The sequence below is a fragment of the Sorex araneus genome, chromosome 4, assembly GCF_027595985.1.
Source record: "Sorex araneus isolate mSorAra2 chromosome 4, mSorAra2.pri, whole genome shotgun sequence".
NCBI classification, from domain to species: Eukaryota; Metazoa; Chordata; class Mammalia; order Eulipotyphla; family Soricidae; genus Sorex; species Sorex araneus.
Window position 1 is genome coordinate 143,579,621 of NC_073305.1, and position 15,663 is coordinate 143,595,283.

At 37.5% G+C, this 15,663-nt stretch overlaps 1 protein-coding gene across 1 annotated transcript in view; it reads right to left on the reverse strand.

The window, feature by feature from the left end:
* Window positions 1-4,196: 4,196 nt before the first annotated feature.
* The window catches only part of GOPC (golgi associated PDZ and coiled-coil motif containing), a 45,556-nt gene continuing 34,089 nt past the window's right edge, over window positions 4,197-15,663 (reverse strand). The window contains exons 8-9 of the mRNA XM_004613996.2: window positions 12,684-12,864; window positions 4,197-8,928 (exon numbers count right to left, since the gene is read on the reverse strand). Of these exons, the coding sequence (XP_004614053.1) occupies window positions 8,807-8,928; window positions 12,684-12,864 (303 nt within the window). The 3' untranslated portion in view covers window positions 4,197-8,806. The remainder of the gene's footprint in view (window positions 8,929-12,683; window positions 12,865-15,663) is intronic.

The window sequence follows — 15,663 nt, forward strand, 5'->3', positions numbered from 1 at the left end:
ATCCCACATATTTTACATATTCTGAGTCTCTAATTCTATTTTACTCCCCTAGAAAATAAAATGAAATAAAATACATTTTTAAAAAAAAGATAAAAATTATAATTTCTGCCTGGGTAAAAATAGCCCGAAACATAATTATATTACCTTCTTCAAAAAAGTCAGAATCTTCTCTTCAAGGGGAGCAGTACCACTTTTTTATTTAAACCATAGATTGGATTGGTAGTCACTGAGTCAACAGATTAGAATTAATGTGAGAGGCTGGAACTGACAGTACAACAGGCAGATTATTTGCCTTACAAGTGGCTGATCTAGGTTTATATGTAGTTTTAGATATAGTCAAATGGTTTTAGATTTCCTTTTTTAGTTTTTAGGCCACTCCTAGCAGGCCTCAGGGATTGCTCCTGGGAGAATCTCCATGCAAGGCAAGCACCTTACTTACTTTACTATCTGGCCCTGAATTTTGGTTTTCAAAAACAAATTAGCTTTGGGGTGGGGGGGGGGGGGGAACAAAAAAAAAATTAGCTTTCCTTTTTTTTTTTTTTGGTAGTTCTACTCTTTTTCTGCTTTTGAGTCCTAGGGGGAGGTAAAAGTACTCTAATGTTGAGGATGTAGAAAGATGTCTTATTTACAATGGCTTTTTGAATGACAAAATATTGTTTTACCTTTCCTTCCTAAGGAATACAGGAACAACATTCATATATTTTTTAAAAGGTTCATGTGTGTATGTGGTGGGTGAGGGTAGGGCAGGGGTTTTAAATTACTTTTTTTTTTTTTTTTGGCTTTTTGGATCACACCCGGCAATGCACAGGGTTTACTCCTGGCTCTGCACTCAGGAATTGCTTCTGGCAGTGCTCAGGGGACTATATGGGATGCTGGGAATCGAACCTGGGTCAGCCGCATGCAAGGCAAACGCCCTACCCGCTGAGCTAACACTCCAGCCCCCTAAATTACTTTTTAATATAAGATATAGCTTAAATTTTAATAACCTGGCTTCTTAAACTGTGGGTCCGCAGAATGATATGGGGGTCCTGAAAAATGTCTTAGAACTTATGACTTATGTTTGTGTACCAATTTTATATTCTTAGTTCAAGTCCACACTATCATGTGACTTTAAGAGCTCCCTCATTCGAAGACAGATTCTAAGTTCTTACATTCACATACAGGAAATCATTTAATAGTGTAACTCAGATCCAGTCCAAGGAGACTTTTTTTTGGCTTCGAGCCATATCCAACTATGTTTAGGGGGGGGCTACCTCCACCGTGGTGCTCATGAGACTCCTCCTGGGAGAAACCACGTAACCAAGGGTCACACCCAGGCCTCCCACGCGCACAGCATGTGCTCCAGAACTTTGAACCTTCTCTCTAGTCCCTCAACTAAAAATTAGAAATCCAACCTGTATAAATCTTTAGCTGCGTAAAACCATGCACTATTTAAAAACAAAAGTAATAGAGGGGGTGTGGGAGAGTGTGAGAAAAAAACCTGAAAATCTAAAAAAGCCTTTTATTTTCATTTCCCTTTTCCATTTATTAAATTGTCCTATTAAAGTAGCATGAGGAGGGGAAGAAAGATGTGACCAGAGGTGGCACAGGGCAGAAGGGTTATGGGCACTTCAGTGGAAGTGATGTGTGGTTACTTTTTACTTTAAGATTATAAAGTTTCATTATATTGTACCCATATTTTCTAAACTCTAATTAAAAAAAAAATTAGAGTTAGGAAGGGTGTAAATTTGACTTTTACAATTCATTGACCCTGAAGCTTCCAGCAGCAGAGTATCACACCTGGAATCTGGTGCCCCCTGCTGTTATTTCACGAAACTGCAGTCTATCTTAAAGTATTCAAGTTTTAGTCTTTTTCCTTCAATATATTTGCTCTTTTTATATTCCATTGAACCTATATTCCTAGTTGCAAACCAAAGGCCTTTTAATACAACAAAAACTCCTTTCTAAATGACTTAAAACAGTCATGTTACTTTTGCTTGTTAAGTTTATCTTCTTTCCTGATTTCTCTCAAAGTTTTGCTTTAATTCTATACTGAGAGAGACTTTTATAATTTTCGGGGGGCCTACTGAGTCTCTTAATTGGTACACACAAGATAATAATTTAGCTGTATCTAACTTTTGATTTTGTTTGGGGCCATACCCAGAAGTGCTCAGGATTTTATTACTCCTGACAGCACTCAAAATTCTGGCATGCTCAGACCACATGGGATGCCAGGGACCCAACCTGCACAGGCCACGTGCATGGCAAGAGCCCCACCTGCTATACTATCTCTCCAAATAGCTAATTTAAGAATTGGCAACTTTATCCTTTTCCCCCCCCTTAGAATTTCTATTCTTTCTGATACAAACTTGGACAATCTCAGGTTACTTTTGGAGATGACATGGTTCTGTGTATCTTTTTCTTCTTTTTTCCTACTACAAGAAAACAAGTTTATTCAGAATATAAAGTAGAGATGTGTGCTCAGGAGAGAACATGGGCTTCTCCAAAGAGCAAAAAAGTCCAAGCACACACCCCAAGCAGGGATAAGTTGGTCACTTCCCCAGAAAGTATAAATCCTCAGGCAGATGCAGGCAGACATAAGGCCCTGTGTATCTTTATACTCTCACTTAAGAACTTTTGTGTCCTCATGTTTCAGAAAGAATATTTCTTGTAAATAACTTTTTGCTATAATTTTTTCCCTGACTTTTTTTTGGGGAGGGGGGAACACGAGTTAGTCCTTCAACACACAATCTCAAAATACAATGTCAGCATTCTTCTTTGTTCCTGCCAGTATATATTGATTCTTACACTTTCGGTGTCTACTTGCTTATCAAACCTGGGGCATCTGTAACCAGGATTTGCTAGGATTTATCTTAGTCATAAGCCTGACACCCAAGATAGTACATGGAGGCCACTCAAAAAGATAGTTTTGAGTGACAGAATGAAGTGGGAGGGAGCAGCCTCTGGCATAGTAGAATAGCAGAGGTGTCTTATTAGGGAAGGTGGGGGTGGGGGACGAGAGGGGAACTACTTCTCTGAGACCAGAGGCTGGTAAGGACTGCAGAATCAACTTCCTCATTGGGTGCTCATCCAAGCCGCTGTGCAATTTTTCAGGCTTCTAGGCTTTTCCTACCAGGTCCCCCCAACTTTAACCAAACAGATCTTGCCTACTCAAGTCTCTGAAGCTCTTATGTAAGAGACATTCAGCCTGAAGACCCAGTCTTTCAACCTTCCCACGGCAGCAAAAATGGCTTCTTCTTAAGCTCTGGTGCTCACACTTCAGCCTTAGAGCTTGATAATGGCTTTCTCCTTACTATCCTATTAGCCATCAATACAGCCTAACAGTAACCAGCCAATTCTGCTGCTCTTGTATATACTGATTCATAATTATCAAATGCCAACATCATTCAGTTCATCATTAAGTTCCATGAAGACATTTACCCAAGTTACCACTCAATCTGGGACAACCCTCAGGTTTGCAAGCTCCCTCAGGCTGAGTAACAGGCTAAAAGGATCCCCAGAAAATAAGCATTGAGCTGTACTTTAAAACTCTGGTTTGCTGGAGAAAGAACATCAAGCAGAATTGGCAAAGGAAAAGGCTTATGAGCAAAGTCCAGAGGAAACCATACATAAGCAACAAAATACTTCTCCCAAAGAGGTTATACAGGAAAAGGTTAATTCTTCCACTAGTGATGTCCCCAGGGCATCTATAAATACTGTCCACGAGGAAAACTTTACTGGCCCTCAACAAAGGAGCCCAAGACTTTTATCGAGATTAATCATGTTGCCAACTTGGCACGTACCAATACTTCAGATTCTCAGGGGAAGAAAGGAGGTATTCAACATATACGTTATACATTTTTTTAAACACAGACATTTCCAGAACAGGTAATTACCCGTATTAGTTAAGCAGTTGTGGGATCACTCCCCAAATCCAAATTATGAGACACTAGACAAGGGTGAATTTTGCAAGCAGACCTCTGTAAAGGTTGGAGCTTGCAAAATGAACTTTACTGTATAACAGAAAAGAGGTACCTAAGCTATGACCTTATGCTAAGTTGCACTCTACTCATACCACAATGTCATCATCGTTATCCTTTGGGTGAGAGGAACAGGTTCCTAATTCCAGTCTACTAAGCTGCTGCCTCAGATCTCACTGCTGGTCCACCTATGTTAGTGTTGGTCTCCAAGAAGCAGATACCAAAACCAAGAAGGAATCAGCTGAACTGAAGATTTATTAGGGGGCAATGCTGATAAGGAGGGAGCGGGGACTGGTGGGGGGCTGGGAGGCAACTAGACCTGATGCCGGCATGACCCCACATGAGTGAGAAGATGCAGGAAGGGTGGGTGAATGCACCTTAAATAAGACCAGCAGGGAACCCTGAAGTCAAAGTCCCCGAGTCAGACTCTCCCTGTGATCATCAGTCACAGAAGCTGCAGCACGTGGGAAGTGGAGCATCTGCACGGATGCAGGGCTGGATTTCAGATGACAGCAGCTGGCCTTCAGTCAGTTACGCGCCTTCCCTTCCTTCTGGAGACCTGAGAGGCACTCTCGAGGCAGCCCAAACAGTGATTTGACCTCTCAAAATAAACCTGAAAAAGATTTATTATCACACAAATATTTAGCACCAACAACATGATTCATAATACCATAATTTTTAAAAGCTAGTTATAAAACCAGATAAATACCTAACAGAATAATTAAAAATCAAAGTGCAAATCTTTTTTTTTTTTCATAAACTAAGACCCTATGGAAATAAATGCTGGGGAAAACTTTCTTGTTCGAAACTGGTTGGTAAATAAATTAGGAATTTAAAATGATACATGGCATATATTAATATTGTCAAACTGAAAGTTAATGATGAAAAGTATTTCTAAATCTTCAAGTAGTTTTCTGAAATATAATTACATCAATGTAAATATATTACAAATAATACTCAAGAATCAAGTATGATTTGTAACCACATCTTCCTGTTTGACCTCAAATACCCTTAGCAAAAATAAGGCATCCCTACAATCAACCTTGATCTTATGCTGTAGATGAATATAGAACATGAGGCAAAAGATCTACAAATATCTTTACACATCTATCTAAAAATTACTTTACACATCATTTGAAAATTTACTAAATTATATTATAAGACAGTAAGAGGGAAAGACAGAAAAATACTCTTATATAGTACCTGTTTTGTTTTTTTTTTAGAATCAAGTTCATCCTTATAGATATAATACTGGCTAATCGTGTATAAGGTTAGTTTTTGCCTTCTCAGTTTCAACAGAAAACTGGTCCCACAGTTGCTCTGTAGGTTCTTTTCCATCAATGTGTTTGTAACCAAGTTTGATTAAACAGTTAAGATCAGTTAACTCCTAACACCTGTGCCCCACCCACCGGCGTTCTACCCTAAGTAACTAGATTCAGTCTTTGTTTGTTTGGGGGTCATACCAGGCAGTGCTCAGTATTATTCCAGGCTTTGCAATCAGGGGTCACAGCTGCCAGTTAATGCTCAGGGGACCATCTGTGGTGCCAGGAATCAAACTCAGGTGGGTTGCATGCAAGCAAATACCCTGCCCAATGCACTGTCATTCCTGCACCTCAGTTTAGTCTTTATACGGACTTTAAATGACATATCAGTCTAAATAACAGAAGCTACTAGAAATAAACGAAAATACTTAACGTGAAAGAAACAAACTGTTTATTTTTTAAAAACCCAAGATCAATACTTTTCTTTAATGTAGAAGATGCCATCATTATTTACAGGCTAATAAAAATATTAAACTCAACTAGATATGTATGTCATAAATCCTACAGATTTGTGGCTGACTCTAAGCGGAAGGACTGGATAGGTGGGAAAATTGATTACATAATAATAAAGTCAAATCATGTGTAATTTCAACACAAATCAATAATTTTGCTTCTAAACATGAAAAAAAAGTCAATGTGAATTTAAAAACAGCACCAAGGACAAATTGCTAACTTTCACAATTGTTCATGTATAAGGACCAAGACTCACAAAATTTTCATCCCTAATAAATCTCTTTTAACAAGTCTCAAATAACCCATATATTGCTTTTCTGTCATATTCACATATTAATGCAGAACTTTAGAAACTAAAATGCATAGACAGAATTATCATTCTTGTGAATTTCTTATCAGCTATTCAGTATGCATTTGTGTATCTTTGTTTTTTCTTATTGTCATGGCTAGTAACGGTACTTTCTAATATGGTTCTGGAAATTTGAGTGCTATTTCTCCTATAAATGTGAAAAAATAAAAACTGCTTTTCAGTAAGCCCCTTGGGAAAAGTTTCTCATTCCAAATCCACACCTCAAAGATCATGTAATTGAAAATGAACTTTTACCTGGGGGCTTTCTGACTAGAAGCTCACCATAGCATCTGAGCAACACAGTGCTTTAATTAGGTTTGCAGACCAAAGTGAAGGAGTAGAACAGGAACTGATGTGTGCAATTTTAAACCTATACCTGCGAAGTTTACTTTATTCTATTTATGAGCCCTTAAAAGGGGATTCATATGATAACCATTTCATATCATCTTTCATATTACACAGGAAGCCAATTAAAGATTCTAAAAAATTCCTTATAGACTTTATTAGGCAGTTCTTGAAAATCAAAAGGCTTTTTTTTTGTTTTGGGGGTCACACTGGGCTGTATTCAATGCTGACTCCTGGCTCTACACTCAGGGAACACTCCTGGCAGGGCTCTGCGCAACTGTGGGGTGTCAGGGGTCAAACCCTTGAACAGGGGTTAGCTGTGTGAAAGACAAACACCCTACCCACTGTCCTATTGCTCAGCCCCAGAAGATCAAAAGGTTTTAAACAATATTTTCTAAAGATTCAAAGTAAATAAAGAATATTTTCTTTGATAAAAAATAATAATGCCTTGGTCACCCCATTCCAGGTGGTGTTAAAAAAAAAAAGAATAACGGGGCTGCAGTGATAGCACAGCAGGTAGGGCATTTGCCTTGCACGCGGCCGACCCGGGTTCGAATCCCAGCATCCCATATGGTCCCCCGAGCACCACCAGGAGTAATTCCTGAGTGCATCCGGGAGTGACCCCTGTGCATCGCCGGGTGTGACCCAAAATGCCAAAAAAAAAAAAAAAAAGAATAAAAATTTTAAGACACAACAAAATAGTGTTCAGATATCCTACAATGAAATTTTTTCCAAACTCATTTTTTTTCCAAATGCATACACTGGCTAAGATCCAGTTTACAAATTTTATGTCATGCCCAAAAGTATATATTTAAAACAGAAAATGCATAAGGAAAATAATTCTTTTTTTTTTTTAAAGACCTAGCCTGTCAGGAACAGTAATTAGCTTGCTAATTCAGTTGTACAATCAAACACTTGCTCTGCTTAGAAGCAACACAATACTACAAGGTTTTTCAACATCAATAACAATATACTCTATGAAGTGCATTTTCATTACAAACTAATGTGGTGATACACATATAAAAAAAAAACACCCAAACAAACTATAAACAAGCAATAGTTAAGACACAAAATTTATAAATAACAAAACCACCAAATAAAGTATATACATTTTACAGATTTACCTATGAACAAATATATAGTGCATCTAAGAAAGACAAAAAGTTTTATATGACATAGCATTTGTATATTAAAAATGAAGATAACCATAATATTCTAAAAGTCCTTTATGCTTTCCCCATTTAATATTCCCTTCAATCTATGTATATATCCTTTGAAACAATGATACTGGCAAATTAACACACTTTAAAATTTTTCAAACAAACACTGTCATGTAAAGTCAACCAAACCAATTACTGTATTAAAATGTCTTCAACTCATCTTGTCCACTTGTGCCTCTGCTCTACAGAAGACTGCCAAATCATTTACTTTGAAAGAAAACTGCTGTTTGAATGCACCGTACTTTGTGATAGTCATAAATTCGAGCTGCTTCTGCCAGAAAAATTTACCTTGAAGTGCCAAAATTACTACAAGACAAACTTTATGAACTCAAAGTTTATCTTTTTTGGGATCCCTGAAAAAATGTACTTAAGACTAAACATTAATAATATAATGTTCCAATACCATGCACACAGATCAACATAATTCAGAACAGATATTGTACACTCACATCTGCATTTCTTTTAAAAACCAGGAAGTACAAAGTACAGTAACTTCTCAGAAACTATTTCTAGTGCAGCATTGATTAAGGACTTCTTAAAGAAAACAATTTCATACTGCATTGAATAAAGTTGAAAGGCAAACTCATTATAATCGCCATTAAGGACTGATTTAGATATTGGGATGCACAATAAAAATGTAAAAAAAAAACACCCTGAAATCATTCTTTCAGTTTAAAAAAAAATTTAAGTCTGCATTTCTGCAATTCAAGAAAATTCTGTCCTTTGAAACACCACACTTAACATTTTGGAATATGTAACATGAATCCATTTATTCTCCTGTATTTAAAGGCTATTTCTTATAAAATTCCAGTTAACACTGTCCTACTTGAATGAAAAAGGAACCAAATTTAAACAGTGGTGCTTCGTGTGGTATTTTAAGAGCTTAGTAACATCCCCGTGGGAAACACATGCTTTGGTGCTTTTACAATTTTAAGAAAAGCAAAATCATTTTACATGCAACAGCTAATTAGGGTATACCACAGAAATCAGGAAGTTTTATGCATTTAGAATTGTTCTCACAAAGCCCTGAGGTACCCGCCTTTCATTTAGGCAATAAACAGCCTCCCTTGATATATGTATACAGTCTTTGTCACTGACTTCCCTAGTGCCCCAAATTCAGAATAGTCTCATTAGCAATCTTGTCTGGAGACAGTCAATTTAATAGGATTTTTTATGATAGAGACTGTGCAGATCGTCTAACTTAGAAGCACTGTCTTCTAGTGGAGTTTCACCTAGGTTTCCGTTTTCATGTCCATCAGTTATTGTCTTCTTATTAAATCCTGAAAAAGAGAACAAGACGATAAACTTCTAATCGAAAAAGACTTTTATAGTTTTATTGAGCAAAAACAATGGAATACCCACTATAATTAATAATGAGACAAAAATCAAAGACCCCCTATATCAGGTTTGTCAGAACTTCTGATAAAAGGAATTCTTGTATACCAGATATCAAATAAATTGTTTGTACAGTTTTTTGAATATAATCTAAAATATTTAAGGTATCTAAAAATGCTCATAAGGGCTGGCACGATAGCACAGTGGGTAGGGCAATTCCCAGCATCCCATATGGTCCCCCAGCACCATCAGGAGTAATTCCTGAGAGCACGAGCCAGGAATAACCCCTGTGAATTGCCAGGTGTGACCCAAAAAGGAGGGGGAAAAAAAAAGCTTATAAATTTCTACAAGATGTTCTTTGAAGTTTAGAACTGGTAGACAGAAATCATAAAATCTAGCCAATTGTATACAGGTAAGTAGCAATAGAACTATGAAAAGTATCTTTCTATTTTTCCTCTATGTTTTTTTGCCACATCTGTTGTTCTCAGGGCTTACCTGAGGAACCACATGTGGTACTGGAGATCAAACCAGGATTGACCACAGGTAAGGCAAAGATAAGTACTATCTCTTCAGGCCCCCTTTTTGTTGTTGTTTTGGGGGACTACACCCAGTGTGCTTAAGGGCCACACCTGGACCCTAATTACAACTGCTAACACACAAGTTTACCAAAAGGTAAATAGTTCATCTGTTCACTGTAAAGTTCTGTCAGAAGTTCTCAAACTTCCTGGTTTCAAATCTTCAATGTGCTTTTATTTACATAGATTACTATTATGTGTGTTACTATATTCTTAACCTGAGTCATTAAAACTGATTTAACCCTAAAATGACAATAAATGTTAACAAAAATTTGTTGAGTGAAATAACTTAAAAAAACAAATAAAAACATAATGTGGGACTAGAGTAATAAGGTAAGGCAGCTGCCTTGCACACAGTGAACCCAGGCTTCTGAGACGGTCTCCTAAGCCCCACCAGGAGTAAGCTCTGAGCATAGTCAGTGTAGCCCCAAAACAAAAAGTCAAACAAACAAACAAAAAAAGGTAGTGCTTTTTTTAAAAAACAATTTTGCAACTATCTTCTACATCTAGACCCTGCCATCCCACCCCCTGCCAAAAAATAAAAAATATAAAAGAACTTGATGCTCATATTTTCCTCTGCTCAATTTGGTACCAGCAATGAAAAAAGTTCCCCCACATGCACCTGTTGTTGTAAGAGGGGAAAAATGTATGTGAATGGTCTTTTCAGGAAACTGTCAATATTCTTTGTTATTAAACCAAAATTTAAAATATGGAATTTGACACTGTATCAATGAATCTTCTGCACTCTGTTATATTAAAAAAATTTTTTTAGGGCCAGAGTGATAGTATAGCAGGGAAGGCACTTGCTTTGCATGCAGCCAACCAAGATTTGATCCCCAACGTCCCATATAGTCCCCCTAGTACCACTAGGAATATTTCCTGAGTGCAGTCAGGAATAACCCCTAAACATCACTGAGTGTGCCCAAAAACTACTACTGCTACTACTAATGGACTGGAGCGATAGCACAGTGGGTAGGGCGTTTGCCATGCACGAGGTTGACCCAGGTTCCATTCCTCCATCCCTCTCAGAGAGCCCGGCAAGCTACCGAGAGTATCCCGCCCACACGGCAGAGGCTGGCATGCTACCATGGCGTATTCGATATGCCAATAACAGTAACAAGTCTCACAATGGAGATGTTACTAGTGCCCACTCAAGCAAATCGATTAACAGTGGGACGACAGTGCTACAGTGCAGTGCTACTACTACTAATAAATAATAATAATAGAAAAGGAGGAGGAGGTGAAGAAGCAGATTTAAATAAATTAAATTTCTAATCTTGTATTTTGGTCATTTGAAAAATATTACATCAGTTATATAGCAATCCCCCAAATTTACACTATTTTATTATATAAAAAATTAGATTAATGCTACCACCAATCTCATTAGAAAAATCATTTTCAGTATTGAAAAACTGTCAAACTCTTAGGTATTGATGCATGTTTTACAAAAATCTACTGTTCTCTTGAACGGGCAATAAATATTATCAGTTATGTTACTTGAAATGATGAATTCACTTTTGTTTATTTTAAGAAACTTGCCTGAATCAATCTGAATTACCCATAATCAATAATCAGTTATTCTCTCAACTGAAAACTGTCTTCCATTTAAAAAAAAAAAAAAAAAAGGTAGTTCACCTAGTAACTTAGTCACTTTAGTAGTTTTTCTCCAGGCTACCATCTTATGTGCCAGAGAGACAACCCAAACTGCAGAGCACATGTGCTTCACATGCAGAAGACTCGGCTCCATCCCTAGCATCCCTCAGTCCACCAAGTACCACAAGTGAGGCCTTTCAGCAGAGTCAGGAGTGGCCCCCAAGTATCAATGAAAGCATCTTAGTGTAGCCTGCAGACAATCACGTTCTATATATACTGCTCATCACACAGAACAGTACAAAGTACATGTACTCAAGGGCCCAACTATTTCGTCTAGAATATTTTTTGTCTTGTTTTGCTTTGGGGTGACACAACTTGCCAGTGCTCAAGGCTTTTTGCTGACTCTGTGTCCTTGGGGGAACTCTATGGAGTGTCAGGGTTCAAACCCAGGTCGGTGACATGCAAAGCAAGTGCCTTCCCCACGGCACTATCTCCCTGACACTCATAGATACTGAGAAAAACTGGCATTTCCTTCTGCTTGTTTTTTTACTGAGTATGTGACAAGAAAGAAAACAACAATGACAATGGTGTTACTTCGATGTTTCATACTGTCAACAATAGTTTTACTCCTACTACATTTGAACTATCAGTGTAAATACACCAAAAAACAAAACAAAAACAAGAAACAAAAGAGACATTGTCTTACTATTACGATAAAAAGCTTTCATTTCATGAACCTCTAAAAGGTCAAGAGGAAGCCCAGAAAACCAAGAATCAGAATTTAAGAACCATGACTCCATATGGAAAAAAAGAGAATTTTTCTTAAAATATGTGTACAGGGGCTGGAGCGATAGCACAGCGGGTAGGGCGTTTGCCTTGCACGCGGCCAACCCGGGTTCGAATCCCAGCATCCCATATGGTCCCCTGAGCACCGCCAGGGGTGATTCCTGAGTGCATGAGCCAGGAGTGACCCCTGTGCATCGCTGGGTGTGACCCAAAAAGCAAAAAAAAATAAAAATAAAAATAAAATATGTGTACATATAACAAAGGAACTAAATCAGAAATCCCCAGCTCCCATAGTTTGATGTCTGATGGAGACAAATATATTGTCTGATTATGTTTCATAAGACAAGTGTAACAACTTATTTATATTAAGCCTATACCTCGCTATATTATCAATTTTCATTATAACAGCAAGATGATATTAAAGTACATCTAAAAGCCTAAAAATCATATTGACCATTTCAAAATCTATATTTTTTAAGGATGACATGTAGTTCAGTAACTGGTAATGCCCTTGTCTTAAAAGTTCAAGATATAGAAGAATTTATTTTCTATAAATTCTTTTCATGTAAATAGAAGTTTGGCATAGTTACTAGTGTTCAGTAAAAAGCTATCACAAAGGGAAAGATTTATTCACCTGTTAATGACAGTTTCCCCATCACAAAAGCAATGCTACTGAACATTTGAAACTTTTAAATTTTAAATGTTTACAAGTAATAGCTACATTAATTTTTAGAGCAAATTTTTACCTTGTAGCACTTTGATTTCCCCGCTTGTGTCTTTGCAACTAGCACCAGAATTACTACCTCCCTCTAACTCATCAAGGTACAAACGGTAGCGATGTCCACTCTCATCTTCATACTCGACATTTTCATCATCAGAATCCACTTCGGGAGCCACATATACTACTTCAAACTCAATCTCTCCCCTCTAAAATGAAAAAATGAGGAATTTATTATAATCATAATCTTAAAAAGTGTTTTCAAACTCTCCGGGGTACAGAGCAGGAGTAAGAAATAGTGGAAGTAATCAAATTCCCAATGTCTTCAAGACAATAAAAACAATTTCAGAAGCTAAGGAAGTAGAAGCATCTTAGAAGCCATCATGTCCAGAGCAATGCCATGAAACCTCTCTACAAATAAATTTATTTTAATATTATAGCAGCTCTTGTGCCGATCCCAGTATTTTTGCTAAAAGACCTGAAATTTAAAAAAAAATTAGCAATTCTAAGAATGCTGGAACAAATATTCAGTTTAGTATATTGCCATTTTGTAATTTACACAGAGGTTCAGCAAATCCGTAAAAATATTAAATAAAAGTTACACCTAAGAATATCACACAAGCTGTCAACTAATTCAAAATACAAGGTAAATGTCTTACCCCTATACTCTCTCTCTCTGGACCCTCCTTTGTTTCTTACTGAATCTTTTACCTTTACTTTCATTCAGGGCAGATTTAATATTGATCACGGTATTTTGTTCAGTAATAGTAATTACTATTTTTTTGTATAAAATAAAATATTCTCTTTTCTCTCACATGAATGAGAAAAATGAGTGCGTTCTGGAGAGAACAGATAACTCACCCAGAGTGAAGAATAAGTAAAAGAGAAATAAAAGAGAAAACCAGAAAACCAAATTAAAGAGAAAACCAGAAATCTGACTCAAGTTCCTGCATTCTTATCACTAAGTTAAATGAAACGTATATATCTGCTTTTCTTTTGTCTTTTGATTTGGGGGCCACAACCATTTGTGATCAGGGCTTTCTCCTGGCTCTGTGCTCAATGATCACTCCTGGTGGTGATGCATGCAAGGCAAGCATCTAAACCCCTATACTATCTCTCTGGTCCTATATCTGCACTGTTATTCTTCAATAACTATGCTTGAGTAAGAAGCTACAGATTATTTTATTCTTTGAAAAATTCCAAATGTGGCAGGCGAGATGGCACAGTGGGGAAGGCACTTACCCTGCAAGCAGCTCAACCTACTCAGGGTCTTCCAAGGCCCTGCCAGGGACCTAGGACAGGGCTAGGAGTAAGCTCCGAGCACTGCTGGATGTTACCCTCTCTCCCCCCACCAACTGCTAAATGCCATTAGCAAGAGACTACAACTGGTATATATAGGTCTGGGATTTATAACTCTCTAAAGAAAGCACCTTTCCCCCAGTAGTTTCCTTTAAGCAGTTTGAGATTTTTCATTTATAGACTTCTCTGTGTCTGGGGCCACACCTGGATGCTCATAGGGGCTAGTCCTAGTGCAGTGCTGCAGGATTGCTACTGGCTGTACGTGGGGAACCAGGTAGCACCAGGAATTGAACCCAGACATGCAAAGTGAGGCACATCCCTGAACCACATCCCTGTTTCCTAAGTAGTTTTTCAATCCTACTTCTCTCATAAGTTTGCCTGTTCCCCTCACCCGCACACACACACTGGTTAGCTCATACAGTACTATGCTCCTCTTGTCTGAGACTTAAAAAAATACCCGTGTAGCCTTCTCCCTGCTCCCAGATGGCTTGCACACATGGTGAGGCCCACAATAGTGAGGCCTTGGCAGCTGGTAACTCTTGACTTTCAGTTGTCCCTTCCCCTGTTGACCTGTAGTACATCACTTAACCTTACAAAATCTCAGTCTCATTATAAAACGACTCCCTTGTCAGTGGCTAGGTTAATATTAGAAAACCTATGTTAAATTTACTTACCGTAAACAGCAATTTTTTTTTTTTTTTTTTTGCTTTTTGGGTCACACCTGGCAATGCACAGGGGACCATATGGGATGCTGGGAATCGAACCCGAGTCGGCTGCGTGCAAGGCAAACGCCCTACCCGCTGTGCTATCGCTCCAGCCCCTAAACAGCAAATTTTTTACTGCTATTAAGTTCTCTTTCTCAGAACTTTAAGATTGTGCTTCAGAATTTCAGTATATGTGTTGTACCGCTTAAAATTTTGTATCTGCCTATTTGTATCATCTTACCAATTACCATTCATGCCATTTTTATGTTACTGGAAGACAGGTTGTGGTAAAGTAAGGTTACTTTCTTGGATTTTTCTCATCAGAAAATGCTTTTAAAATATCGTTTTTACAAAAAATAGATAATACCGTAATCTTCAATAAAGTTCTAGATGGCAGAATTAAGTCTTTAGGTAAACTGTCACTGAATCAGTTCTGGGTTTAGCATGAAAAAGAGCTTTCTAAAAATCAGCAGTGGACAACAATGAAACACAGCTTTATCAGCAATAAGTACACCTCTAAAAATGAAGCAATACAGCTGAACTAAATGAACTATAAATTCACCTTCACCTCTGAGAGTCAATTTTACACTGGCAGACTACAGTGATGATTGAAATCTCGATGTACTATCAGTATCTTTAATCCCCTCAGTCCTACTCTTGAAGGGAAAATAACAGTCTCTTAAGTACACTAGACCACAAAAATCACCCCAGATATAAACCCAACTAAACAAACCTCACAAATAAGCCCTCCCAAATCACTTAATCTATAAGGATCTTGGTTTATGCCTTTTGAAATAAGTATAAGGGAGACTGGTACACTGGTGATGAACATGGTGTTGGAATCATGTCCACAAGAAACCATTATTAATAGTACTGTAAACCAAAACTTAACAAAAGAACTTTAAAAATAAGTAAACTGTGCTATATGATTTCTAAAGATCCTTCAGCTCTAAATTCCTTTTTTTATTTTTATTTTATTTATTTATTTATTTATTTATTTGCTTT